The 26513-nt window shown below is 38.6% G+C and overlaps 1 protein-coding gene across 9 annotated transcripts in view; it reads left to right on the forward strand.

The window, feature by feature from the left end:
* ptk2ab (protein tyrosine kinase 2ab) overlaps positions 1-26513 on the forward strand; it is an 89622-nt gene that overhangs the window by 33029 nt on the left and 30080 nt on the right. For 4 of the 9 annotated variants that reach the window (XM_053493618.1, XM_053493611.1, XM_053493613.1 and 1 more), the window contains 14 exons: positions 3313-3479; positions 11929-12016; positions 13051-13130; positions 13746-13808; positions 15815-15869; positions 19107-19247; positions 19707-19784; positions 19895-19993; positions 20276-20393; positions 20541-20580; positions 21993-22051; positions 23078-23095; positions 24541-24597; positions 25402-25422. In XM_053493618.1, the coding sequence (XP_053349593.1) occupies positions 3313-3479; positions 11929-12016; positions 13051-13130; positions 13746-13808; positions 15815-15869; positions 19107-19247; positions 19707-19784; positions 19895-19993; positions 20276-20393; positions 20541-20580; positions 21993-22051; positions 23078-23095; positions 24541-24597; positions 25402-25422 (1084 nt within the window). Of the gene's footprint in view, positions 1-3312; positions 3480-11928; positions 12017-13050; positions 13131-13745; positions 13809-15814; positions 15870-19106; positions 19248-19706; positions 19785-19894; positions 19994-20275; positions 20394-20540; positions 20581-21992; positions 22052-23077; positions 23096-24540; positions 24598-25401; positions 25423-26513 lie in introns of those variants that run through there. The other 5 variants (XM_053493616.1, XM_053493615.1, XM_053493617.1 and 2 more) reach the window with 5 other exon arrangements.

The following is a 26513-nucleotide window of genomic DNA, read 5'->3' on the forward strand; positions in this document are numbered from 1 at the left end:
CTACACTGTAGTTCCTGCATGTGTATAGCTGAGTACCCTGTGTTGTAGTCTGACTCGCACCTTTCCAGTGATGTGACTCAACATAGCGGTGACGCGATTGCTCCACCTGGTAGCAACACATTTTTGACCCCTTCTACACTTCCATTTTTTTTAATTGAGACCTCAGCGAAGCCTGAGTTTTTTCTTTAGCTCTGATGAAATGTGATGATGGTAAGACAATCTAACTGTGTGCGTCACTGCTGCTTTTAGTTTCCCCCTCCCAGTTTGGGGGTTTCCACAAGAAATAAGCATGTAGAAATGTCTCTTGATTTCAGCCATTTAATGATGGTGTTTCTTCTTTTGGTGGCAAGACAAGCACCTTTTGGTGGACAAGTGCATAATTTTTTCTACATAATCTCCTTGCTTTTCAATGCACTTTGTGCATCTGTCAACAAGCTTTCATATTCCCTTGTTTAAAAAAGAAATGTCTTGGGTGGAGCTGATAGCCACAAATTCACCGCCATCTTCACTTTTTCATCAGAAGTGAATCTTCGTCCTCATAGGGCTGCTTCATGTTAAACGTCCGATAGAGCGAGATCAGACTATAGGGAAGACGCTTTAACACCTGAAACACAAGAAGTGTGTCATTGTCTTGCAAGATCATAACACCCTTGGATTGCAGTCCTCAGTGTTTATAAAAAAAAAAAACAGTTTAGGGTTCAGCCTGTCAATAAGAATGTCACTGTAATGAGATCTCACTGTTGATTGTTAAATGTTTTTCCTGATAATTCTCCAATACTGGCCCTTGAGTTTCATAAAACTGTAAGCATCAACTTTTCAGTGGATAGTTGACTTTTGAACTTTTTTTTGGTTGGGGATTGAGGATGTTTTCACTAAATTCTCTGATTGTTTTACCGTCCATGTGAGTTATTTCAGTACTAGGTACACCCTCAAATCACAAACAAAACACTCGTCACATGCTGCTCTTCTACATTCAAATCACAAAAGGGGTATCTGTTTAAGTTTGCACCGCAGTTTCAAATGAATTGATGTGACACGTTCACACCTGCTCAGCATTGACTGAGGAAATAGTAGTTTTGAACAGAAAGCTCGGATAAATGCAGTTTTAATATACAGTACTGTAAGTGGCGTGTGGATAATATTTGACTCATATATACTTATGCTCAGGACAGCACATTAAAATAGAAAATTGTATACCTTTATACCTTTTTCCCCTTCTAAAAAGCAGTTTTATTCCTAATATTTTCTACATCGTAATTGTAGAAATGTTGTACCTTGTAGAAAGCGGTGTTGATGTCATGGTCCTATCTGAAGCCACAGTGAAGGAAAACAAGTAACAACAATTGTCATAGTTGCACAAACATCTATTAAGTCTCCTTTCCTGATCATAATTCATCTAGAGAGCAAACTAAGCTTAGTTAGGTAGTTATTTTGCTGGTACATCATGTTGCTTTTTTTTAACCATATCAGCAAAAAAAGATGTACAGTGCAGCATTTCTAATACAGCTCATCTTTTTTTCTTCTTTCTCGAGCACACACACACACACACACACACACACACACACACACACACACACACACACACACACACACACACACACTCTGCTCTTCCTTCATTTCTTTCTCTCATATGATCTCTCTGACACAGATGCTCTTAAATGTACAAGTTAATCTGTCTAAAGGAGATTAAATCGTCTGTAACCTTTAAGATTAAAGCAGACTTCAAATAATTTTGCCTAGTAAATGCTTGAGATATTAATGATTCTCTGTGTTAATGGGAGCAGGTCACACTGACACAGGTGACACTATATGTCATGGCTATTTGTGTACAAGAAAAAGAAATGGATGCATTGTTAAATATTATCAGTTTCTATGATATTAAAGGGGTCATCCAGCCCCATTTTTCATTAAATGTTAATATGATCTTTAGGGTCCTAAAGAAAAGTTTGTAATATACTTTAATTAAAAATTCTTAATGGTTGTGTAAAAAAAACACTACTTTTACCTGGTAAAAACTAGCTCTGTTCTCAGCAACCTGTTTCAGTACATGCTCCCTTAAATGCTTATGATCTCTGCTGAGCCCGCCCCCCCAGTTCTGTGGGGCGTGTCTTCACAACACACGTGTATAGCCACGAGAGTGTAGTCCAGTGCGGGCAATGCTTTGGACTGCATTACCCACAAAGCATTGCCCACAACGCAGTGCAGTTAAGTACGGAACCCACTCGGAATTTTGTGATATCGCCTGACAACGCAGAAATTAAAAGAATGGACATGCATCGACCCGTTTGTCTTTCTAATCACTGCATGGGCATGAATTAACGGGCTGTTACGCTGCCGAGCAACAACAAAAGCCGAGAAGCTTACTGAGAGAGATACAAACGCGATGTGTTTACTGATGTGTTTACATGACTTCTTAATCTTCGACAGACATCGTTATAAACCATCTAACGTAACAAAGGTAAGCATAATATAGTTTTCCGACTACGTACACAGTTTGCAACTAAACAATCACCTTAATCCATTGTTTATTATAAACGGGCGATTAGGGCTTATATATAGACCGATAGAGAAGACGACTTAACCATGTTCTATGAGGGTGTAAGTTAACTTACACTCCGCATTCATCGTGATTATTAGAAAAGGCGATCTGCAAAGATTCATAGAAAAAGAAATCACACTCACCGAGCCTGGTGAAGATGAAGCAGGAACACGAAGCGTTAGTACAGATCTATTTTTAGGAGCAGCTTCCTAGTAAAACCAGCTTTATATTGACCCACGTTTATAAAGCGATCTGGTGAAAAATGATTAGTGCAAACATGAAGGCATTTAGGTAGATCGGCGGGGACGTTAGCTTTAAAAACTAAATTCAGCCACTGCGTCCTCAGTGGCTCAGATGTCGGTAGTGAATGACGACTGCTGTGTTCGCTATTACACCCAACAACTGTACACAACACTCGCTTAGGCGGCATTTTGCTCCAGCGGCGAAAAACAATGGTCGACAGCTTCTTCTCACTCTGGCGGGTCTTTGCTAAAACACCAGTGTCAATCAACTATAGTAGGAGCGGCCTCATTTGAGACTGGCCTGATTTTAGAAGGGGCATGTTATTGTAATAAATGCAAAGAAAATCACTGGGCGGCTCTTTATTATTGTAGAGTGGTTGTTTACGCACTCTCCTAATACACATTTCAGTCCAAACAGCTTAAAAAAGTGCATGTAGGCCCGTATGACCCCTTTAATATGTTTAATTTTGCATGAACATTTCAATTTGAGGATTTAATTATTTTTTTTTAATTCAACCCTTTCATTTTTAGGGGATCATCCAGAAGATTGTGGATATCCACAAGGTGAGGTGTGTTGCGTGTTTCGGTATGAGGCTCAGCCACCTGAAGACAGGCGAGACACACTGGCTTCACCCGGACATGGGCGTCTCACACGTAAGGGAGCGATACGAGCGCCGCCACCCACAGGACGAGTGGAGGTGAGTCAGCATGTCATTGCTGCTGTCTTGACTCAGACCATTTGCATGGTTCGTGTGTTGTTCTTCTGCATAATGTGCTCTGGGTTGCTGTGAATTAAATACAAGACGAAAGTCTGATTCGTCTTGTACTCCGTAAGACTCATTAAGCCCTCGACTTTAAACACTTGAACTGCACAAACTCCATGTGAGAATCAGTCTGTTAAAGATTTCCTGAGTGCCTGCGCTGTTTTTATCAGTGCTGAATATGACACCCATTTTTCATTCAGTGGTGTTAAAGTGACTGTATAATACATCGGTATAATACAGTTCATGTCACCTCTCTATAATATCAGAGCAGGGCTGAGTGGAGCTGAATAGACCTGAGAAAACTTGAGTCCTTTTGAAAGGCATGGAAACAAATTGATTTCTTATTCAGCTTATTATTACAGTATTATCTCTGTCTCTCCATTAATACGGTTAATTCACTTTAGCTCCTCGGTGTGACGAGGAGAAGAATGTGTTATCTGTAAATTCTCTATGAAATTCATACTAGCGCGAGGTGGCCCATTGGTTAGCACTTTGGCCTCACATCTCCAGGGTCAGGGGTTCGATTCCCGTCTGGGGTCTGTGTGCGTTGGGTTTGTTCTCCTCGAGCTTGTTCTCCTTGTGCTTAGTGGGTTTCTTGTATACTCCGGTTTCCTTCCCGGGTCCACAGATATGCAGATTAGCCTAATTGATGTTCACAAATTGCCCGCAGTGTGTGAATGACTGTGTAAGTGTATGTGCGCCATACAATGGATTGAATGAATCCAAGATGTACCCAGCCTTTCCTGGGACAGGCTCCAGGCGTCCTTCGACCCTCTACGTGGGATAATTGATATAGAAGATAAATTACATTAATAAAATATTTAATGAGCTGACTGAAGGCTAGTGCGATTGCTAACAAGCAGCTAGCTTGCAAAACTTCACTAGATAGATTTTTGCTGAACACTGCAGACATTAGGATTTGGATTAAATGAGGAGGTCAGAATTCAAGCATTCACCTCTTGATATTTACATCTATTGTATATGTGTTACAGACCACACAATTTTTGTGTGAGAACAGATAACCTTAAAGTAAATTAAACTAAATGTTTGGTTACATATCTTTTGCTTGCAATAGCTGCGTCAAGTTGGTAACCAACCGGCAATATAAAGCTGTTTATTTAAGATTTTTTCTTAAGCTTTTTTTAGTTGGTGTTTTTCTCTTTTCAGTCTTAACGCTCACATGAGTTAAGGTTTGGTAATTGACGTGGCCAAGCAACAATCTTCCACATTTTTCCTCTGATGAAATCCTTTGTTGTGTGGGCACTGTGTTCTGGCTCATTATCCTGCTGCATGATGAACTCCCGATTAGATTGGGTGCATTTCTTTGTACATTACCATACAGAATGTTTTTGTAGACTTTTTCATTTTGCTGCTACCATCATGATGTCTATCATCAAGATTAATGAAGCAGCCGCGCATGCCCGAGCCTTGACATTGCCTCCATCGTGCTTGACCGAGGAGCATGTGTTTGATGTTCCTGTTCTTGCTCTATTGGACAAATCTATATGTAAATATCAGGACTTGAAAGCTGAAATATATTGCGACTGTAGGTGCCAGTGTAAAAAAAAGTTCTTTCTTTTTCTGGTTGTTAAAGTTATGTAATATGAAAATTGCTTGTCCCTACACCAGTTGTAGTTGTACACCATGCACGATTACCTGCCGGTATAAAGAGCCATTGTGTTCCAGCTTTGGCTCTTCCTCTGTAAGCCCACAGTGAAGGTTAAATGGAGCTAAATGAAACCCAATTGCACCATTGTTAACTCCCCATTCATGATGCTGAGAAAAAATTCTGTCTCCTTGTGTATCGCATTCTCGTTCATTCCTAATGAATGGACAGTTTAGTCATTTATTCCAAAGATTTTTGTGTGAGCCAGGTTCTGATTATCTGCCAGGACTTTACAGCATGCCTGATGGTGGTACAGCAGGTAATGTTGATGCCTCACAGCTTCCTAGTCCCAGGTTACATCCTGAGCTCAGGTTACTGTCTGTGGGCATTTTTACATTAGGGCCACGAGATTGTTTCCGAAAGTCTGGTTCATTTTGATTAGCAAGAACACAACTGTTCCACGCCCAGTGCACTGGAAAGGGTGACCTCAAGAACAATACAGTGTACACTTGGGTACAGATAAAATCAGATATGGACAACTATCATACCTGAGGTTGGAAGTGGATCGATGTTTAGACAGATGAAATCTGTGTGCATGTAGCACAAGTCAATCTCGTCCATACAAAGCCATAGCTGGGGCTTTAAGAGTTTTTCAACTAACCCTAGTTGAAATACCATTAATTTGCATGGAGGTAAAAGGAGACCTGTGGTCAGTTGCCTTTGAGTGCGTGTGTGTGTGTGTGCGCATAGTGCCTCATCATAGACTAGCCTCTTATCCCAGCGCCTGAGCATGTTTGACCTTTGAGGTCCAGTTCATTTGACTCAGTGATCTTATCTCTGCTTGAAGAGGTGGGCTCGAGCACGGTTTACTTGGACTCCGGCATGGTATGCATGACGCGTATGGTGTCAGTTATTTGTTCGTCTGGGGTTTTAATGATTACGATTTAAAGCATCAAAGAAGTTACTGAAAATTGCGGCGTAACATAATTGATAAATTCAAAAGGCACATTTGAATGTGTCACTGCACCAAAACATGACTCCAATAATAAGCCACGAGGTAAATAAAATCCTGAACGCCACTTTGTTGTGAGAGTGCTTGTCTATAATCCAAAAACAGCAAGGCAAAATGCTGTATGTAAATACATGCTTAGGTGTTTCGGTCTAGGGCTGTATTTTTGCTATTGAATATTTTAGTAATTGAGTATTCTACCAAAAATTTAATCTATTAATCGGATAAAATTTACTTTTGCTTAATTAAACAGCATTTCATCAAAAAAATAAACATTGTCATTATTCACAATACAGGAAATAGCTTAAAGTTGACTGAGATGAATTAAGTGCATTACAGTGCCATACATTCTTATTTTAAAGCCTTTTCTCAGATGCAAAAACTAAAGAAGGTATTTCAAATGACTTTAAATATCAAAAAATCTAAGGCACACATTAAAATGAATAATTATACAAAAACATTAAGTTGTGCAATTTACAGTAACTTTCAGAACCAAAAGTCGTCTTCTTTGGCTCGCTGATAATTTTATTGCTCCCTTCCATTTTGCAGCCCGCAACAGAACGCTCCCTCAAATCAATACACAGCTAACTGATTGCGTCTCCTTTTGCTTTGTGGATGACGTAAGCGTTTCTTCTTGGGCGGTGTTTACTGGTGGCTTGAATCCGGATGCGCGCTGTGTCACGCCAAACAAATAATTGCACAAACATATAATGCAAGCTTTTAAAATTTATTAAACAAAGGTTTGATTTTGCCTCAGTTATACACTGAACAAAAATATAAACGCAACACTTTTATTTTTGCTCCCATTTTTCATGAGCTGAACACAAAGATCTGTAACATTTTCTACTCTCAAATATTGTTTACAAATCTGTCTTAATCTGTGTTAGTGAGCACTTTGTTTGCCGAGATAATCCATCCCACCTCACAGGGGTGTCATATTATGGTACTGATTAGACAGCATGAATATTGCACAGGTGTGCCTTAGACTGTCCACAATAAAAGGCCACTCTAAAATGTGCAGTGTGATCACACAGCACAATGCCACAGATGTCGCCACCATTTGCCTCATGCAGTGCAACACATCTCCGTCGCATAAAGTTGATCAGGTTGTTGATTGTGGGCAGTGGAATGTTGGTCCACTCCTCTTCAATAGCTGTGCGAAGTTGCTGAATATTGGCAGGAAGTGGAACACGCTGTCGTATACGCCGATCCAGAACCTCCCAAACATGCTCAATGTGTGACATGTCCAGTGAGTATGCTGGCCATGCAAGAACCAGGATGTTTTCAGCGTCCAGAAATTGTGTACAGATCTTCGCAATACGGGGCCGTGCATTATCATGCTGCAACATGAGGTGATGGTCGGGGATGTATGGCACAACAATGGGCCTCAGGATCTCGTCACGATATCTCTGTGCATTCACAATGCCATTAATAAAATGCACCTGTGTTCGTTGTCCATAACAGATACCTGCCCATACCAGAACCCCACCGCCGCCATGGGTCACTCGATCCACAACATTGACATCAGCAAACCACTCACTCACACGATGCCACACACATTGTCTGCCATCTGCCCTAAACAGTGAAAACAGGGACTCATCCGTGAACAGAACACCTCTCCAATGTGCAAGACACCATCGAATATGACCATTTAACCCCTTCACAGCAGTTACGACAACAAACTGCATTCAGGTCCAGACCTCGATGAGGACGACGAGCATGCAGATGAGCTACCCTGAGACAGTTTGTGCAGAAATTCTTTGATCATGCAAACCGATTGTTGCTGCATCTGTCCGGGTGGCTGGTCTCAGACGATCATGGAGGTGAACAAGCTGGATATGGAGGTCCAAGAGAAGAGTGAAAAAGAGAAAAAGAGAAGTGCTCACTAACACAGATTTAGACAGATTTGTAAACAATATTTAAGAGTAATGGGTCTCTTGTGTATGTAGAAAATGTTTCAGATCTTTGAGTTTAGCTCATGAAAAATGGGAGCAAAAATAAAAATGTTGCGTTTATATTTTTGTTCAGTGTATTTTTTGTAAACAAATTACTTGAGTTACTCAAGGAATCATTTTAGCCCTATTTCGGTCTAATCTAAACCAAGACAAAGAAGTTATTGAAAATTAAAAAAAAAAGGGAAAATGTTATTAATTTATTTAATAAGACAGTGTACTGGTATTACTGTCCTCTTCCTTTAAACACACACATTTCAAAGTGTTTGGTGAATTTCTGTGGCCTCTGTTCGTCATCGCTTCTATCCGTCATTGCTTATCGCGCGTGTCAAGCGCAAGCCTCTGACCGAGTCTGCTCAGGTGTTCCTGCAGTCTGCCGCTGGATCGGATCGCCTGACTAATTGTTGGTAACGGAGAGCAAACAGAAAGGCAGCTGTGAGAGAAGGGAGAATAATTTTAGCTCGCAGGCAGATCGCTGCTTGGTGCAGGCGCTGATGAAATCGTAATCTGGCAGCTTGCAGTGGAACATGCCTAGCTAGAATCTCTAATCACTTCCATTTGACAATGAACTTCGCTCTGAGCAGTCTTCTACACATATTAAACTCTCGCATTCACATGCTTCTTTACATCGTTCTTCTCCTCTTTTTTTTAAAAAACATTTTTAAATGTATTTTTAGCTCAGGTTGTGTTTTTCCCAGTCAGGTTGTAAATGTGTGTCACACGGGCTTCAGTGGTGCCTTCACACATCTGTAAAACTGCTGGACTGAGAAGTCCGTATGAACGGATAAGTAAAGTGGACGAGGCTTTGAATGACTTCATCTTTTTTTAATTTAGACTTATAGACACTGAACATAGCTGCATGATGATAAGGAAAACATCTGCTCTCACATCTTTCTGGTAATTTTTTAAACGTTTGTAGACGTTTTATAAAATTGACCAGGAATGCCCAGTTTTTTTTTTTCCTCGAATACATTACAGCACTCACTCAAGTTGTATAAAGAACTATAATAGCACAATAAAAAAACCTGTATGGTACAGTATAACTCACACCAGATTAAGTGTGTACAGTAAAACAGCCAAGCAGTCTTTCACTGTTATTTCTAGGGCTGGGCGATTAATCGAAAAGTAATCGAAATCGACAAATTAGAACCTATAATCGATTAAATTTTCCCAGGTCGATTATTTCTATTACTTTCCCTTTAAAAACATTACCGCGTGTGGAGTCACGTGACCCCGCTCCGTTACGTTATTTCGCCAACATGTCAAGCATGGAGAGCTTAAAAACTGAGACAACTGAGCAACAAGAGCAGCTTGTACCAAAGAAAAATGCAGTCTCCGTTATTTGGACACATTTTGACTTCAGTAAGGATGACACTGAACAAAATGAAGTCAGATGTAGATACTGTAGAAAAACAGTTTCGACGCCCGAAGGTAACACCACCAGTTTGTTTCAACACTTAAAGCACAATCACGTGTTATAAGGGCAAAAAAATGAATAAACTAATCGTTCATTAATCGTAATCGAGTTAAAATGTTCAATTAATCGAGATTTTGATTTTAGGCCAAATCGCCCAGCTCTAGTTATTTCACATGAATAAGAGCGCAGCAGGGCCGGGTGTCAGGAACGCAATGACAAGCATGCATGTAAATGAGGAATTGACCCTAAAAAGTCCATCTGATTAAAAAGCATAATTTGCTGAGCTGAGCTGAGACTAAAGACAGCCAAGGACAAAGTTGATTAAGATCTCAGAGGGTGACTATGGTGCATGTATAAAAGTCACATGTGTAGGAGCATGGTGTAGGATTGTGCAAAACTCACAGGAGAGCTTCTGGGTGATTCCAGTGTTATGGATGTGACATTTGGACTTGTTAAACAGAAAGTCTTTTATATTAGAACAGGTTTTATATTAGAGAATTAATATTCAAACCTTTTAATGTAATCTCTTCAGTTTAAAAATGTATCAGATTATCAGAATTAATATAATCATTTACATCCTAAAAAAAATATCTAGCGTTTCATCTGCGGTATGAATGTGACCTTCAACAGACCAAGAGAATACAAGAGAGTTTTCTACAAACTCATGGAATTTTAAAGACCACTGCAGAAAGCATTATCCTTGTACCATGAATAAACACAAAAAAAATTAGATATGAAAATGTCATTATTTGAATAAAGCATTTAGGATAAACTTGCCTTATGGATGTGACATTTTTACTTCATGAATGTGACGTGTATGAATCGGTCCTCTACAAACTATACAAAGAACATGCTTGTATAGTGAAGTTTAACATTAAACATCTGTAAGAGTAATAATGAAAAAAAATAGCTATGAAATTATTAAATCAGTAACTACCGTATTGCTGACATTTTCTTTTGGTTCTTTTTTTCGCTCTTTCTTCCTCTCTCTTTTTCTTTGTAGATTTTTACAATTTTTGTGCCTCGTTATGGTTTTGATGCTCAGCACTAGGCTTTATTGTTTAACCTCCTTGCCTCTGTTTTTTTTATACGTTTCTTAGCATAATTACACATATCTTTGTAATTTTTCACTTTTACATTTTCTTAGGGCAGTTTGTTTATTGCAATGAAATCTTCCTATTCTTTCCTATTCATTCTTTATAGGTCACAAACAGTCATTTAGGCATTTTACTGCATATCATACTGTGTATTGTGGTATAGGCCAAATAATATTTGAATTTACAAGTACAACTTTAGTCACTATAAGTCAGATGTAGTATTTTAGTGCATTAGTAGGGCTTGGTGAGAACCCTAGGAATTATGCCTACTTTTCCCCCATGGTAAAGTCGACTTCTGCATGGAATCGCCCCACTGAAACAGTAGTATCAATAGCAGAATGTAAAAGCAACCTGCTATGTTCTTTCACTCAGTCACTTTATCCCATTTCTGCTGATTCATAGACAGAGGATATAAATACATTATTCTCGTAAGAGCTGTCTTTTTCCCTAAGCACTCTTATCCAAGTAGCTGTGGAAAGTTTATGTAATATATAGTGTTGCACTTGGCTGTACAAGTCTCAAATCATGTTCTAGTGCAATACATCATTTATCACATTTCTTAATGTCGTCGTAATCACTGTAGCATGCAGTGACACAAGGGAGTAAACTCAGCCTCCATTGATTAAGTGTAATCCAGTAATCAGCAGCAAGTCAGAAAACAGGCAGCTGTTAGCCGAGGATAATTCATAGAAAGACGGGAAACAGGAGTGTAGGTCAATACCTAGGAATCTAGGAACATGGAAACTAGAAAACAGTGAAGTAGACTTAACGGCCAAGATGCACGATAAGTCCTACTAAAACAATGAAGATTTAATCAGGAAAACTAATCAGAGACTGAGAACAGCTGAGGACAATCACGACACAGTAGGAAGAACAAAAAGACAAGACAGCGGTTAAAGCCAGATGTGATGCAAAACAAATATAGTAGCAGTGGTGTTTGTGCCTGAAGCATGCCTAGAGTGGGATTCGTGAGCGTCATTGGAACACTAACTCTTACAGTGCTTTGCTTTTAGTGTAATTATCTCATGGTGCTTTTTACTTAACACTGTGCCACCCCAATTCAGATAATTATATATTTGTAATTTTATGCTTTTACATGCAAAGTATACTGTAGTAATACTCCCCAAAAAGAGTCTGATTGCACCCAGAGGTTGTGTTTGTTTTTCTGTAATGAAATCACAATGCTTTTTTAAAATCTAAATAAAATTATCACTGCATGTTTGGAACTTTGTAGACTATAAGTCTTCAGTGTGACTGCTGTTAAGAAAAATGTCATGTTTTTGTTTTGTTTTTTCCCCTTAGGTATGAGCTGCGAATACGCTACCTGCCAAAATCTTTCTTAAACCAGTTTACAGAAGACCAGCCAGCACTTAACTACTTTTACCACCAGGTAAGCGCGTACATGCTCCAGCACTGCCCTTACAACTTTACCTCTCTGCTTTAACGCTTTGAACCATGAGATGTTGTCAGTTCATGCAGGAATGTACTTTAACAATTCTGTAGGATGATGTACAGTAAGAGGTGTAATTGTCTTGTTCTAATGTACTGCAGGATATTTTGGAGTAAATGTAAACCTGATTAGTTAGCTTTAACTCTGGACCTTTTGGACCTCTGATGTGAATGAACAAACAGTCAAAAGAGAAAAGAGACCAGACAGCTGGCTCACTTTTCAATATCTCTTAATCTTTCTCTCTGTGTTCATTCAATCCATCATAGCAATTGAGCTACATAGTCTCTCTGGGTTAAATGTGGAATCACAAGCTATTTTTAAGAGGAAGTCTGGGTTTAGTAGAGGCCCAGATTGTATTGCTATGCCTTTTTAAAATGAGGCAGGAAAAAATTCACATTGCAGATAAAGGGATTGAACGCAATCTCAACAGTGAAAGAAAGATGATGCAGGGGCTCGAACCCAAGATCTTCTGGTCAGTAACCCATAGCCCTAACCGATTGAGCCACCACTGTCCTAATAAAAACAATTATAAAAAAATAAAATAATAATTTGTTTATTTTGATCAAACCTGGTCATCAGGCTTATTAAGGTTGCAGCAGTTTAATAAATTCAAATAAATTTAGTTTTATTTGTATAGTGCTTTTAACAATGATCACTGTCACAAAGCAGCTTTATAGTCTAAAAAAAGGAAATTAGTTTGTTTAATCAGTTTGCCCCTGATGAACAATGTGTGTAGCAATAAAATATTTTAATATCGGAGTTTAATATAAATAGTTCTTCCAATAACAATCTAACTCGGTGCTTTAGTCCGCATTCTGGCTCAATGCTCATATTCTGATCTGACTAACAGTCTGTTTTCTGATCATACAGAAGATGTTATACCTATAAACATATTTGTTTCCTTTTTCTCTTGTAATTCTGCTGTATTGTTAGGGTTCTCTTTCTGAACACTGTGACCTCTCTGTAACTACCAGGTGAGAAGCGATTATATGGTGGAAGTAGCTGATCAAGTCGATCAGGACATTGCACTTAAACTGGGCTGCCTTGAAATCAGGTAAGCGTCTTAAATTACTGATTTTAAAAAGCCATGTGTTCATGTGTAACAGTTGAACGCAGTTGAAAAAAATATATATATAAATTATAAAGAACTGAAAATGGGCTTTTGTTGAATTTGCAGCTTTAGCGGGTCATATTTACTGAAATGAAAAGCTATTTTAATCAAAAACATCCTATTTATATTCATGTATATACATATTTACACCCTCATATTTATATTACTATGCTATCTCTGTGGCTTAAACGGGACCTGGGTCACAATAACACAGTGTATATGCTGTATTTTGTTCTATATGTTTATGATGTCTGCATAATTATGTACAAAATCATTCAGTATTTCCATATATAACTTAAAAATTAATAAATAACATTACAAGAGAATATATGCATGGCTGTAAAGAAAGAAATATAGTACAAGACAGACCAGTTTTCAGATGGAAAATATTCATATATTGTCCTGTAATGTTATTTATTTATTAATTTGTAAGTTATATATGAAAATACTGAATGATTTTGTACAACTAAATTGGTACAGCATAATATTGTGCCTGAGACTTTTGCACATAACTGTATATAATATGATGTACTGACCTTCTTTTTTTTTCTTAAACAGGAGGTTTTTCAGAGAGATGCCAGGAAATGCCCTTGATAAAAAATCCAATTATGAATTACTAGAGTAAGTTAACCTTTTGGTGATATAATTTAACAACTTGGTTTAGTTATTAGGTTTGTCTCAGTTTTTTATTATTTATTTATTTATTTATTTGTTTGAAAGATGCTATTTTCATTTTATTTGAGGCTATTTCCTCTGTCCTCCCACATGCTGTATGTGGGTCAGGATAAAATGTGTTCTCAAAACCCTGTTTGCCCTATTTATAGTGGGGAATAATTGATCCCTACACATCTCCTGCAGTGATGTAAGGTTTGCTCTTGAGCAGAGTTTCAGCTGCTTGGAAGATCAGTCATAAATCATAGATTTTATTCAGAGATTTTATTAATCCAACCAAAGCTTTTGAATAGTGATGCAACTACTATAGCATAGGTTGTAGGTTTACAGTGCTTTCTGTCCTCTGTAAGTTCTCTGCTCTGTTTAGAGTGACTGCAACAGTTCATTGTGCGAATCTGGTTTTAATGTAGTGAATACTCAAGTCACACCCGTTGACATGCAAAAATTCTTAGCATTTTAGCAAGTAAAATATACTTTAATCTAGCCAAACTTATCTATAATTACTTTACAACAAACCAAATATATGATTAAACTTATTTCTAGTCAAATGTTACTAAAATTGCAAGTCAAAAAAATTTTGGCAACAAAATTTTTTTTTGCTTTTGTTCAAGAATTTTTTTTTTCTTTGAAAGCAGCAAAAATATCTGCCAATAGAAAAAGACATTTTTTTGCTTGCACTTTTAGTAGATCTTCAGGGGTTGGACAATAAACTGAAACGCCTGGTTTAAGACTACAATAATTCATTAGTATGGCGTAGGGCCTCCTTTCGCAACCAATAAAGCATCAATTCGTCTTCGGAATTCCTGCACAGTGGCCAGAGGGATTTTGAACTATTTTTCTTGGAGTATAGTGGCCAGGTCACTACGCGATGCTGGTGGAGAAAAATTATTCCTGACTCGCTCCTCCTAAATTCCCCAAAGTGGATCAATAATATTTAGATCTGGTGACTGTGCAGTCCATGGAAGATGTTCAACTTCAGTTTCATGTTCATCAAACCACTCTGTCACCAGTCTTGCTGTGTGTATTGGTACATTATCATCCTGATACACGGCACCACCTTTAGTATACAATGTTTGAACCATTGGGTGCGCATGGTCCTCTAGAATGGTTCGGTAGTCCTTGGCAGTGACGCACCCATCTAGCACAAGTATGCAAAGTCTGGGTGGTGCGCTTCTTTGGGGCTTCTCCACACCGTACTGTAACTTTCCTGGATGTGGGAAAGATCGTGAATATGGACTCATCAGAGAACAATACACGTTTCGCATTGTCCAAAGCCATGCTGTTTATCACCTGGAAATTATAAAAAAAAAAAAAAACATAAACATAAATTCCTGACTGTGCACATATTGAGTTTTTTTGCCATTAATTGTTCAACACTAGTGCAGATATTTTTACATTCAGCGTTAGCTTCATTCAAACAGGACATGCAGCTTTGTAATAAAGCTAGTTTTGTGTTTTTTCTCAGTTTAATTTCAAGTTTAGTTTATTTAGGACATTATGTGCTTTGGTTTCTTCCCACAGTCCAAAGACATGCAGATTAGGCTAACTGGTCAACTTTTGATCAAGATCCAAATGTCTTCAGGAGTGAAGCAGAAACAAATAAACTGATCTTGGTGTTTTGTGAGTGTGTGTACTTGTGTGCCCGTGATGGATTGCGATGGATTGGCAGGTCACACAAGTACAAACACATTTAGAACAGCAAGGTCAGTGTGTGTACTTGTGTGACCTGCCAATCCATCGCACGTCACACAATTACACATGGATGGATTGGCGCCCATCCCCCTCATTACAGTATTCTAGCAAAGTAGAGCATTGATTGTTGTTCAGCATGTAAGAGAGACAGCAGTTAAACCCGGGTTGTAGTTAATTAGAATGTAAACATTGAAGGTATGTCTACTTTAAGTTAAGTCATAAAGTGGACTTCCTTTTATCTACTTTCTCACTTGTCTTCACAGAAAAGATGTTGGTCTGAGGAGATTTTTTCCAAAAAGCCTGTTGGACTTGATCAAGGTGAGAAACAGAATTTACTTGCATACGATACAGGGGATGTGGCTTTCATACAAACAAATCCAAGGTCTTGTTCTAGGATTGCAGTCCTTCATGCATGTGGCAGCAGCGCAAGTGCATAAAAAAGAGAGAAACATTAAATTTATTTAACATTAACATCAAACATCAGCCTAGTCAGACCAACCTTTCAGTTCTGGTCTGTGCCCACTGTGCTGTGCCTCAGATTCAATTCAATTTTATTTAAATAGCGCTTTTAACAATTGGCATTGTCTCAAAGCAGCTTTACACAATCAAAAGAATTAGTTAAGTTTGTATGGAATTTGAATGTGTTTGAATCAAAATGGTCAGATAGTCCCCGGTGAGCAAGCCGAGGGCGACAGTGGCAAGGGAACACTCCCTGAGATGGTAATAGGAAGAAACCTTGAGAGGAACCAGACTCAACAGGGAACCCATCCTCGTTTGGGTGAACGCATCCCAGACGCATCCCAAAGAGACATACGGGGCATCCATGTGACGAGATCTCCAACCAGAAGCGGGGCACCAGGATGCGTCAGACAGGTCCGGAGGGCAGAGGGAGTCTGGATCACTGGCAGCTCAGGAACGACATGTGTAGCTCGACAGAGAGAGAGAGAAAGAGTGAAAGGGGGAGACAGGGGGAGAGAGGAAAGAGAAAGAGGGGGAGAGAGAGAAGAAGAGGAGAGATAACAGTTAGGTATGGTCACAGTCACACAATGTGTAATGTGAATGTATATTTACTGTAGAGTGCTAGCAGAGACTCCGGCAGGACTAACTATGACAGCATAACTAAAAGAGAGAGCCAAAGGGAAACACAAACATGAGGGCTTCCTGAGATGTAAAGCAAACAATCACCTCACCGTCAGCAAACGGTCAGAGTGATCAATGAGAGTGAGGAAGACAGCATCTAAACATACCAGTTCACCATAATACTCTACGTCTATGAGTCCCCCTGATCTGCTCCTTTACCAAAGGCAAATCTATTTATAAAAATGCTCGATTAAATAAATAGGTTTTTAGCCTGGACTTAAACACTGAGACTGTGCAGATTCCTGCTCCTGGATCATCAAAATGGAACCAGATGGAATCTCATCTGTCTGTGTTCAATAGGTTACACATTTTGAGATGCTTTTCTGCTCACCACGGGTATGTGGGTATAAAGAGCAGCTGTTTGCGTTACCGTGACTTTTCTGTCAGTTCTGAACTAGTCACAAAGTACAGTACTTCTCTGACCTTGTGTAACATGAAAATCCCAGACAATCAGCAGTTAGTACAGATTCCCAATAAGCTGGTGTGCGAGTATACTGTACTGTACTGTACGAGTGTTTTATAATGTATGAATTCCTCCATGTTCTCAATGACCTTCACAGACTTGGGTAGTTTCAGAGCTATTTCAGAACTGGTTCATGTTCTGCCCTACAGTTGTTTACGAAGTGATTTAGAAGCCCAGGATAGTGGAGCGTAATATAATTCTGCCTGGTGTCAGGGAGAGGATTCTGTTGTCCTTCTCGAATCATTACCTGCTCAGCTGCCTCAGCCTTTGTATGCCCTAGAGATCGAGTGGCCCAATTCTGCCTTCCCCCTCTTCCTATGCTTCTCAGTAGGCGTGTAGCAGAGGGTTCTCAACGCGCCTCTCATCAGCGACACTGGAGCATGGTGCTGTGGAGTGACTGTTGCCCTAATTCCCTAGTCAGTAGGGGGTTCATCTGTACTTTATAAGCGTGCTGTCACTTTGCCTCCACTAGTACCAGATATATCATCTCTCGCTCTCTCTCTTTCTCCTGATCCACTCTAAAATAATTTGTGATAATGGACTAAATGAAAGATTGGGACTGAATCTTTGGCTCTGAGATTCCTGCAGATTACATGTGCAGGTGTTTGCTTGCCTGCAGGTGTGTAGTTGTGTGTGTCTAGGTGTTTGACGGAGATTGCTACTTTTCTATAGTTCTGCTTTGCTTACTCTTTATTTTTCTCCCTGAGGCATATCCACCTTACCTCGCCATACCTGAACACTCAGTATCCCTGTTTCTGAAGTACCTTTTAGAGCATTCAATCCTACACTCAATCCACAAGTTTTCTGTTGAAGATTTTAGATTATGATGAGCAATATGCACAAGATGATACTCAAAATAGGAGATATGTCTATATAGACTACACAACATTACATGGACAAACCACATTATATGTGAAATTGGAATAATAAATAAAAATCAGTAACATTTTCTTATAACGCTTAAACTATTTATAGCTTTGTAGCTGTAACCTTTCCACACAAAAAAAATCAAAACTCTTTTTGTACTTTTACTACTTATGTTGCTCCCACCTACAGTAGTGTGCAAGAAGAGCTAGAGCTCCTAATCTATATTAAATGGAAATATCATGATAAGTTTTGAGAAAAGCAAATTCATCTCGCTAGTATTTTTCAGTACAATTCGAAGACAACTAAATTTCCTCTCATGACTAATTAAAATCCTGTAGACAACCAGAAGCACTGCTGGTGATCCCTGTGATACCGTAATATTTGTACATACGCTCCCTGATCACTTTGTTATGAACACTACAGTATGCTGCTAACCCTCAATAAGGTCTGCAGTTGTTTATGGCATGGATTCCATAAGATGTTAACCTCTTACCAAAAACGCAGAGTATTTTGTTTTAAAGATTCCAAGAGATCTGCTGCTCTTAAACCAGCCACAGTCAAAATCACCGAAAATTTCCCCTACTTTCTGATGGTTGATGTGAATATTATCCGAAGCTGCTGGCCCGTGTCTGCCTGGTTTTATGATGCATTGCTGCATCATGATTGACTGATTAGATCACTACATGGATAAGCAGGCATACAGGTGTTCCTAATAAAGTATTCTATTAATATTCCCGATTTATCACCATGACTCATCATGACATACTGTATCTACAGATAGATATTCTGTAGCTGATACCATGAAATTATCTTAAGTAGCCAATTAACTGTCCTTAATAATAAATATGTGAGAACAGGGTATAATAATTACATTGCTTGTATCATTACATACAGAATACAGGATATAGAATATGAAGTGATGGATCATTGCTCGGAATTATCTACTAAAGTTTATACAGAAAAAATGAATGCATCCTGAGGAACAGGGTTTTTTTCCCCTTACTGTGCTTTATAGAGTTTTTAAGTCATCTGATTCAGTGGGGGCAAACGACTAAAAATGGTTCATATCTTTTCTATCTTCACAGCCAAAAACATTACGCAAGTCGATCCAGCAGACCTTCAAGTTGTTCGCCAACCTTAATGATGAGCAGAGCATCATCAAGTTCTTTGAAATCCTGTCACCAATTTATAGATTTGATAAAGAATGCTTTAAGTGTGCTCTTGGGGTGAGTTTATGTAACACAAAATTTGCTTTTGATTAAAACAATTATTTATTTATTTTTTTTTTCATTAAAACTTGGGACAGAGCTCCGGTTATTAATTGGAGGATGGTGATGACCTCTGCTGGTTGACAGAAAGAACTGTTTATGTGCTATGTTTTTTTTTAACATTTATTTGTTCACTATAGTTTCTTTTTGATCACTTTTTCAGAATAAAATTTCTATTAACACAAGTGAGATTTTGAACAATGTGTGTGTGTGTATATATATATATATATAATTTTCAGCTTTGGGAAGAGGAACACACTGTGTTACTGTTTTACTTGCAGTTGTATTAATAATATTCTTGTACTATTAACTGCTTTGGTATCACTGCTATACTGTATAGCAAAACCCTTAATTATGGTTTATGAAAGAAGAACAAGCAGTGTAGCCTGATATGCCTGGTGCTTGTCTGTGTTACAGTCCAGCTGGGTGATAGCAGTCGAGCTAGCCATTGGCCCTGAGGAAGGAATCAGCTACCTCACTGACAAAGGCTCAGCTGTGAGTATCAGCGCGGACATCAACTACTAGGAGTCTAAATATTTACGGCTATCTTTAAATTGTCCTTAAGTTTGATGTTTTTTTCTGTTTTTTTTTCTGTATGTTGGTAGCCGACACACTTGGCCAACTTCACCCAGGTGACGAGTATACAGTTTGAGGAACAGGAGAAGAAGGGCATTCTGCAGTTGGATGTAGCTGGTGCAGCAGAGGTACTATTGTTCCCACACACCTACTGTACCTACTGTATGCACAAGTATGGCATGTTACTTGTCAGGGTCGGACAATATCGGTAATATACAATCACTTATGTTATGATATTCAATATGTATCACGTAATGCATATTTAATCATGAAGTACCGTCCATCTTAAAAATTTAAAACTCTTTTTTGATAACAAAAAAAAAACATGCAGTGGAATATACTTATACTTGTTTACCCGTGTGATGTGTGTGTGTGTGTGTGGTATTGCTACACAATATGTATGGGTGCAGCCTCTAAAGGTGACAACACCATGTGTGAGCACAGCAGAGAACATGGCCGACCTTATTGATGGTTATTGCCGCCTTGTCAACAAAACCTCATTATCCTTCATTGTCCGTGTGCAGAAAGGTATGAACGACTCATTTATGGCTCGATTTGCTGCCAGATTCGTACCAGACTATATACCAGTACTTTATATACCAGACTTATTATTGCATGTTTCTTATACGTTTCCACTGCGTGCGCAGCTTAATCAAATTGTTTTCTTTTGAACAGAGGGGGAGAGAGCGCTGCCTTCACTCCCAAAGGCTCCAAAGTGAGTATTTCTTTACTTTTACAAACTAATGATCTTTAAGAGAAGCTTGTGGTTTCTGTGAAAGCAAGTCAGCTGTCTGTCTATCTATACATCCATCTAGAAATCTGCCTGTCTACCCATTAGATATTATTTATAATATATGTATATACTATACAGTATGTATGTGTGTACTGTATGTGTCCATATGTGTGTTTGAATATTAAACTTGGTATGAAGAAGGTGCTACATAAATGAATCTTCATTATTATTATTATTATTAGTAGTAGTAGTAGTAGTAGTATACGTCTTTGCTACAATTAATAAATAAAAATCCTAGATTCTGAAGATTCTGACTTATGAGACTACAACCCCATTAGTGGAAAAAAACGCTCATATTTTCAGTTGAATTATAAGTTTCAGTTGTAACAATACAGGTGTGTGTACTCGGTATATGAAGCAGGCACAGGTTAGCTAGTTACAGTAGTTTGCTTTCTATGCAATATAAACTTGTTGCAGTTTACATTATATAAAAACAACTTCATTTAATGATATAATTCATTATATATTATATTTAATTATATTTTATTATGTAACTTTAAATATATATATAAACAGCAATCAAAAATAAATCTTTGATTGTGGCATTTGCATCAGTTAGGCGAGGTCTTTCTCATAACCTCAATACCTGTAGGCTATATAGTGTAACGTCCTTCCCTGACTTGCTTTCATGCTAATTTCTATCACGCTGTTGCAAATTCCCAGTGTTGAAGAGCAGAAAGCTGGAGAGAAATTAAAATACATGAAATATAATTGTACTGACTGGGGAAATTAATTGGATTTAAATCTGCATTCAAATGCGTTCTGTATTCATTTAAAAGTTCAAGTGTTTTTGTCCTGAAGTCTTTCTCTTAAAATCTAGATATGGTATTAAATTGGATCTGAGCTGTTTGTGTGAGCATCGGCTTACTGATCTCAGCAGGGAGCTTTAATAATGAAAGTTTCTCAGTGAAGTCGTGTGACTGATTCCTAAGAAAGTTGTCAAGTTTCTCTCTCCCTGTCAGGTAGTAGTACTGTAGACAATGTGTAGTTCAGAAAACTGACGAAAGCTGACATATTCTAGCTTTTGCTCTGCTCACTTAGCACCATTTTAAAGCACACACTTTATCCTGTGAGACACTTGCCTGAGGAATGTGGAATTTCTCAGTTTGTTTCAAAAGCCATTCCACACCCTCCAGCTTGACTCGACACCCCTCCCCTTTTAAAGTAGGTTGTAATCTGACAGGTCCTCAACTTTTTTTGGGGAGGGAAATACCATGGCCTAGGGTCAGGGCTAGGCCTAGGGTTACTCTTTACACTAAGCAGTGCAGTCTTGTTTTGAAAAGTTTTCTGGCAATGATGTACAGTAGTCACCTGCTGCAACCTTTAATCCACAGAGCCTCGAACCATGACAAGCGACTGCAGAGCGTCAGGGCCAAGGCTGTCTCCGTCTCAGGTAAGAGGAACATGTTCACATGTTTCTGTTTTACTGTGGTATAGCCTGTGAAATAATGTTACGCAGGACACGTCCTTTACTTTTGAAAATGAAAGATTTGCATCGTGTTATAAACCCAGGTTTGTTATCCTGCAGCATATTCCCACATGAGTGACTTGCACTGCTACTCTTCTGTGTAACATGTCTGACAAATGTAATGCATGTTTAAATCGATCTGGGCTTTTGTAATGTAGTTCTGCCGTTCTTGTATTATTTAGGCCCAGGCCACATTAAAACGTGAACATGTGAAAACGATTTAGTCACAATAATGCTTTTAGCAGAGCAAGGTTTAAAAGTGAAAAGCAAATGGTGTAAAAACAAAGGGATGGCAGATAATTGTTTAGGTCATGTATTAATCTTTAAAAACTTACAGGGAAAAAAATATGAGAATGGCATTTTCAGATAAATATCCACCATGAAGAGAGGATTTGAAAAAGCTTACGGTGAACCGAAGCACTATTTGAGTGTGAACGCAGAAGAATACATGGTTTTCACATGTCACAGAGTTATTGCTGACTAGGATGTAGATGTGTGTATACTTCATTTTCATCTTTACAGTTTACTTGCATGGCTGAAAAAACACAACTTTTTATTGCTTATTGTTGCACTAGGTTTATGAGTGTTTGGTTATAAGTCAAAAAGATATTTATAAGTAGCCGTAGATATATTTAATCTTTTACTTTTGGGAGGTCCATTGCTGTGCTTGCAGGACATTTGAAGCTGAGTTATGAATCATTTCCATCCACTGAAGATTCTGCAGTTCAGCTTGTATATACAGAAAACACTACACAAGCCACTCTAATCTCACTACTTTAAAGCTGGCTGCTCTTGCATTGTTGCTTCTGTTCATGGGTTTTAGGACATGAGAATAATCTCTCTCTCTCTCTCTCTCTCTCTCTGTGTTTCTGTTTCTTTTATCTGTGTGTGTCTCTCTTTCTTTCTATCTCTCGGTCGATCTTTTGCATGCTGCTATGCTTGGATCTGCAGATGAGATTAGTGGAGACGGTAATGTCATACTCCATTCATGTAGCTAAATTCAGCCATGCTTCTGGCCATAGATCAGGTTTTAAACTTAGTGTCATAAAATACACCTCATGGCAAAAGTTTGCGAACACCCTGTATTGTATTGGATTCTAGCATTTTTTTGTCCAAATAACTACATTTTATATTTAAAACCTAGTTAACTGAACTAAAATTCGAAAATGAAAATCAGATAAATGATTAGTTGTAAGTGTGTAACTAACAGTGCTTTGGGATTTTGGCAGGCAGATGTTTGTTGCAAAATCTCCCAAGTAAAATGTGTAGCAGCATAAATTGTCATGCTTCATGATATTCTGTTTTTTTACAATAACAATGTATGTGGTGACGGACATGGATTCTCATTGAGTTACTTCCTAAACATTTTATTAACATTTTCAGTAAGTTACTTTCTAAACATTTTTAGGCCATGACTGGTTTATAATATGGTTTCGGCACGCAGCGACTCTCTGATTTCCAGGACTGCGATGAGTCATTTGTCGATAGGCCTAACAGGTTTACTCTTTAAGAGTCTCATTATTATCCAAAAGTTACCAGTTAATACGTTCCCAAGAGATTTAGGATGATTTCATTGTTATTCTGTACTCTTTTGTCTAGTCTGTGCAAATAGCTGTGATTAAACTATAATAAAGCGCAATGACGTCCAGGTGGATAAAAGCCCTCGTCTGGCAGTGAACAGTAAATATAAACACATGGAAGCCCATCAGTATTGAGCTGCTTGTGTCTAATCAGGAAAGTGTTCTGATAAAGAAATGGCTGCTCTGTTCAAGCCTAGGAAATTCTGTCACCTGCAAAAAGATACAGATCTTTATGAACACTAGACGCTGACATAAAAAAGGGAGTGAGTGGATAAAGTTTAATAAGCAGCAGTTAGTTTATGTAGCTGTCCCTGTTTCATGTTGGAAGGAAATTTCTTTCTCCAGCTGCATTCCTCTGCTCACGAGCTTCTTCAGCGCTCCCGGCAGAACTCAATCATTTTATCCTCAAAAGCAGACTGCAGAGAGACAATGCATGTGAAAGTAACCATGACTTCATCTGCTTTTCTTAAAGACACTAAAGCTGTCATCTATCCCTCAGTACACATACCCCCTCCGCCCCCCCACAAATACCAGAGCAGATCCTATTAAGCTGACAAGCTTTTTAAACATTCAGCTGCGCTGGAAGTGTGTGTGTGTGTGAGTGTAGATATGACGGCACTCATTCTTCTCTCACTGAGATGTTAGCAGAGAAAGGAACACGAACACTTCAGATTGTTTAGCCAAAATGTTCTTCTTTACCATAGCTTGCTAAACTGTGTGTGTGTGTGTGTGTGTGTGTGTGTGTGTGTGTGTGTGTGTGTGTGTGTGTTTTTTTTTTTTTTTTTTTAACTCCTGCATTTGAGTTCATCCTGCCTTGTTGCTCCTCTCCTGCAGAGACAGACGACTATGCGGAGATCATAGATGAAGAGGACACGTACACCATGCCCTCCAGTGAGTATTCAGAGTTATTACACACTTTCAGTGCTGAAACAAAGAGCTGCCCGATCTGATCAGGTACTCAGTGTAGCCACGGACATTGATGCAGCTTTATATGTTAATCCAGAAATGATGTCCAGGGATCATGGCAGCTGTGCCATGGGTTATGTGTCGTCTACGCTAGCTTTCTCTGCCGGACCAGATGTTCCTGGCACTGTGCTAACCTGGTTTTCTAGCATGTGCTCCACTTTTTTTGTGTGTGCGCCGTTTATCTTTACAGCTTGTGCTGCTCTTGTTCAGTCAGTCACTGCTGCCTTTTTCACTTATAGTCCTAAACTGAACAACTGACTGCTGCATTGTTCAGCTTTAGGCTTTTCAGGCTGTTTCATTATATCACCGTATTGCAGAGCACAGCTCTTCCCTGACAGTCAGAAATAGGTTTAGTTATCGCCTAAAGCAGACATGCAGGTTACCTCCAGGAGTAAATTCAGTATAAAACCGAAATAGAAAACTATCTTTCATAAATTTACAACTATATTGAAAAACACATTTTTGTCTAATTAAGAAGCAGAACATGGAGCCATCTAGTGGGATAACCATATTTTTTTGTATTGTTTTTTTTTTATATAAAAAATTTTAAGTGATTTTTTTTATGTGAAAAGTACAATTAGGAATTAAGTTGTAACATAAAATACTTATCAGCTGCAGTGACGACACATTCAGAGGTTTACTCTGTAGCGTTTACCCATTAACAATGATCATGACCAGTGTCATACTGTATATCCGATTTTGTCTCCTTTCACATTAATTGCACTACAGAATACTATGGACTAGATGAAGGTAAAGGTTTTTCTCCTGCTTATTTTTTTCCATTTCGTGGCTTTTGCTTGTACAGCGCTGAATACATGTAACCTCGTATGAATGTTCGCTGGTGTTTGTGTGCTTTTCCTTCGCTTTACATTTGTGTATGTATTAATTCCACATTAATTTATTAATAAGCTCCACTTCACTGTCCAGAATAACTAATCAGGTGATCATGTGTAAGCAGCACACTTCAAAAAGAAATCATGCAGATACACAGGTTAGGAGCTGTAGTTCAGAACAGTGGGGGGGGAAGTATCATTTCTATGACTTTGACTATGGCTTGGATGTCCGTGCTGCTGTAGATGAGCTGGATTGAGCATGTCAGAAGTGGTTGATCTCCTGGGATTTTCTCAGAAAAAAAAGTCTCTGGATTTTACATAGACTAGTGGGATAAACAAACAAAAAAACCCACATCTGTATGAGTAGACGCTCTGCAGGATGACGCACCTTGTTGATCATAGACACTAAAGAACAATGACCAGACCGGTCTGAGCTGACTGGAAGTCTACACTAAGTCAAATGAGAAAGCTGTCGTAGATTGTCCACCACAATGATGTTTTGTACATTCTGAGATGCTTTTCTGCTTAAAACAGTAGTAAAAGGCGATTACTTGTGTTACTACTGTATATCTTTCCTGGCATCTCGAAACCAATTTAACTATTTTCTTCTTCTGTTTTTTTAACAAAACAGTTTTCACATACAGAACTGTCACTCAATCTGTGTGTTTTTTTTTAATTTTATTTCTTCTTCACACAATTCTCAATTGAAAGAACACTTGCGTGTGAGCTCTAAACTGTGTCGTGTGTAAAATTCTCAGGTGATCATCAATCCTTAAACCAACCCATATGGCGCCAATATTCATGCCATGTCACACGAGTCACAGAGGTCACACTTTTCCTTCCTTCTGATGGTTGATGTGAACATTAACTGTAGCTCTTCACTCGTATCTGCATATGTTATGCATTGCACCGCTGCCATGTGATTGGCTGATTAGATTCCCGCATGAATGTGAAGGTGAACAAGTCGTCCTATTAAAATAGCTGGCTAGTGTGAATTGAACAATCATG

Source organism: Clarias gariepinus, chromosome 4 (genome assembly GCF_024256425.1).
Source record: "Clarias gariepinus isolate MV-2021 ecotype Netherlands chromosome 4, CGAR_prim_01v2, whole genome shotgun sequence".
In the NCBI taxonomy this organism is placed as follows: Eukaryota; Metazoa; Chordata; class Actinopteri; order Siluriformes; family Clariidae; genus Clarias; species Clarias gariepinus.